The sequence below is a fragment of the Rhagoletis pomonella genome, unplaced genomic scaffold (genome assembly GCF_013731165.1).
Source record: "Rhagoletis pomonella isolate Grant_MI unplaced genomic scaffold, Rhpom_1.0 Rhpom_scaffold_00001, whole genome shotgun sequence".
NCBI classification, from domain to species: domain Eukaryota; kingdom Metazoa; phylum Arthropoda; class Insecta; order Diptera; family Tephritidae; genus Rhagoletis; species Rhagoletis pomonella.
This window is the reverse complement of record NW_023458555.1, coordinates 28,463,107-28,466,023: the sequence shown is the minus strand read 5'-3', so window position 1 is coordinate 28,466,023 and position 2,917 is coordinate 28,463,107. Positions and strand designations below refer to the sequence as shown.

The 2,917-nt window shown below is 36.0% G+C and overlaps 3 protein-coding genes across 6 annotated transcripts in view; 2 read left to right on the top strand and 1 right to left on the bottom strand.

The window, feature by feature from the left end:
- On the top strand, positions 1 to 653 carry LOC118742078 (V-type proton ATPase 21 kDa proteolipid subunit; the record flags this gene model as incomplete). The annotated part of the gene is given in 2 exon segments (XM_036474048.1): positions 1 to 554; positions 617 to 653. A coding segment is annotated over 1 exon segment (501 nt), but the record flags the coding sequence as incomplete, so codon positions are not given.
- Positions 1 to 2,917, top strand: part of LOC118741984 (ribosome-binding protein 1) — a 50,716-nt gene that overhangs the window by 7,756 nt on the left and 40,043 nt on the right. The gene's annotated exons all lie outside the window — the stretch shown is intronic.
- The window catches only part of LOC118742042 (zinc finger protein 569-like), a 4,145-nt gene continuing 3,352 nt past the window's right edge, over positions 2,125 to 2,917 (bottom strand). Inside the window, exon 4 of one of the 2 annotated variants that reach the window (XM_036474018.1) lies at positions 2,125 to 2,892. In XM_036474018.1, the coding sequence (XP_036329911.1) occupies positions 2,177 to 2,892 (716 nt within the window). In that variant the 3' untranslated portion in view covers positions 2,125 to 2,176. Of the gene's footprint in view, positions 2,911 to 2,917 lie in introns of both variants that reach the window. The other variant, XM_036474012.1, reaches the window with a different exon arrangement.

Below are 2,917 nucleotides of genomic sequence, written 5' to 3'. Positions count from 1 at the left end.
CCATATATGTGGGCCTGTCTGGGAATCGGTTTGTCAGTGGCACTTTCCGTGGTAGGAGCTGCTCTAGGCATTCACACTACAGGCACCAGCATTGTGGGTGGCGGTGTAAAAGCTCCACGTATCAAGACAAAGAATTTGATTTCGGTTATCTTCTGTGAAGCTGTAGCTATTTACGGCCTGATCACTGCCATCGTTTTGTCCGGTTTATTGGATTCGTTCACGATGGCAGCAGCATTAGAAAACCAAACTGTAATGAATAATAATTGGTTTGGAGGATATGTAATGTTTGGAGCCGGTCTAGCAGTAGGTCTAGTCAACTTGTTCTGTGGTATCGCTGTTGGCATTGTTGGTTCCGGTGCTGCGCTAGCTGATGCTGCTAATTCTGCATTATTCGTGAAAATTTTGATAGTGGAAATTTTCGGTTCAGCTATTGGTCTTTTTGGTCTGATTGTGGGTATCTACATGACATCCAAAGTGAAAATGGGCGACAAGAAAGATTAAATTAACACAAAAGAGGACGATAGAAGGTGATTTAAGCCATCAGTATCGCAGATGTAAGCACAACTTATCAACATACATATACACATTCATATTTATATACATTTGTCCAAATTAGTCTTCATGTTTTTATTTAACTGTCAACAAATTCCAGACAAAAACCACTGATGAGACCATTGGCACGCTCTTCTTTGTTTTAACATTATACTTAATTTAACCTCGTGCATAATGTACATACATATTTAAATTAAAAAACCTGCAAAACTAAGTGAATCATTATATATTGCCAACAATTCTCAAACTACCCAATTCATTCCACGTTAGACCAATCAAATTTTTATGAACAATTTTATTTTTATAATTTTGGTGTAACAGCGAAATTATAAGGTCAAACTTTTGAAGATCCTGATATTGAAATTCAAACGAAAATATTAAAAAAAAAATGAAATTAAGAAATTACAGTCAATGATCGACCATATATTCTCTCGTTGGTGGAAAACATTTCTACTGCATCATTAATCGACTTTTGACGGCGTAATACCGATCTGCGCAGCGACTTGAACTTCGACTTAGTTACAGTGTTATTTTTATGTCTTAGTTTATGTTTTCTAATCTAATTAAGCTAAGGTAAATTCGGCTGGTCAAGTCCGATTCAATCGAGTTTCTGAGTATTTGGTTGGTAACTTGCATACAATTCTCAGCATCAAAGAACATCTAAATCCATATATACATTTGGTTAATAATGTATGTGCAACATATACATATATGTACAGTAATATGCTTTCCATACTATGAAACTTGCTATGAATCGACCTCAGGCACGAACGATGTAATAAACAATCTATACATAGTGTGTGTTTCCTTTTTGTGAAGTATTTAGTATTCAATGTATAATTATTTATTAGTTTTAACTGCATATTTAGATTTATTGTATATACATATGAAAAATTAAATAACCAACTGTATAAAAAGGCATATGTTAATGTGTAAAGAAATTTTTCGAGTATTTCACAATAAAATTATGTTGTTCGTTCTCCTTAAAACAATTTTTTACTTTCCAAGCGGATAATTAATGGTCTTTCCTAGGGAGTTATTTATGCCTATTACGGTATCCGACGGATGCCATCCGCACGGATCTAATCCGATTCGCACTGTCATAACAAGCGAGTGAGAAGAATTAGATTCATGAGAATGCGATCCCTTGGAAACACACCTATTCCGGTCCGACCGATACCATTCGCACGAATCTAATCCTTCGCACTCGCTTATTCCGACTGTACGAATCTGATTAGATCCGTGCGGATGGCATCCGTCGGATACCGTAATAGGCATGATTTTCTCTGGGAAATAAAAGTAAAGTTTTTCACAATATCCATAAATGGTTTGCTCTAAATTAGAACAGCATACACGAAGATCTGTGGACGATGTTCGCTCCATTAAATAACTTTAGAAGTGATATATATATATGACATGTAGTTCTGATTAAAGAATTGAAGCATTTTTATCGGGAGACTCCTGTGACTATTATATCGCAACACTTTACAAAATAATGAACTACTTGGACTTTTATTAAAATATTTTTTTTTAGTTAATATTTGTTTTTTAATACATTGTATCAGTATCTGTTTTACATATTTACATAAATGTACATACATATGTATATGTATGTATGTATATCTTAAATTTCTTCAATTATAAAATTATTCCACGCGAGCTCTTCGTTGGACTCATTCAGCGGTGGCACATCTGTATATGTTAGATCACAAAAATTGTCTTCGGTAACTTTTGAAAGAAAATAACTATCTCCATCCAGGATACTACTATCAAGCATATACTTAACAGATTCATCTTCAGGCTCTCCTACAGTGGTTACGATAGTTTCCGCATTTGTCTCCTCTGTTACATGAACGTCTTCCGGTTGTAATACAGCATGTCGTTCCAAATGAACCTTGAACGCATAGCGTTTAATAAACGACTTCCCACATATAGTGCATTTATAACGCCTTTCTCCTGTATGTGTACGCTCATGATTTCTTAAGTCACATAATTGCGCGAAGCTACGATTGCAAGTAGTGCACTGATATGGTTTCTCACCAGTATGTGTTCGCATATGCAGTTGTAAAAGGAAGACACGTGAGAAGCGTTTTTGGCACAAGTTGCAAGAGTGTGGTTTCTCTCCAGTGTGAGTTCGTATGTGCGCGGTCAGATTGCTGGTTTCATAGAAAGTTTTATTACAAATTGAGCAAGCATAGTCCGGTTTTCTTGCGTGGCGTTTCAAATGCATTGAGCAAGCTGATTGGGTCTTAAATGCCTTGGGACATTGTGTACATTTGTACGGGCGTTCACCGGTATGAGTACGCAGATGCATATTAAGCGCGAATGTTGATTTCATATGTTTTCCGCAGAAATCACATTTTCG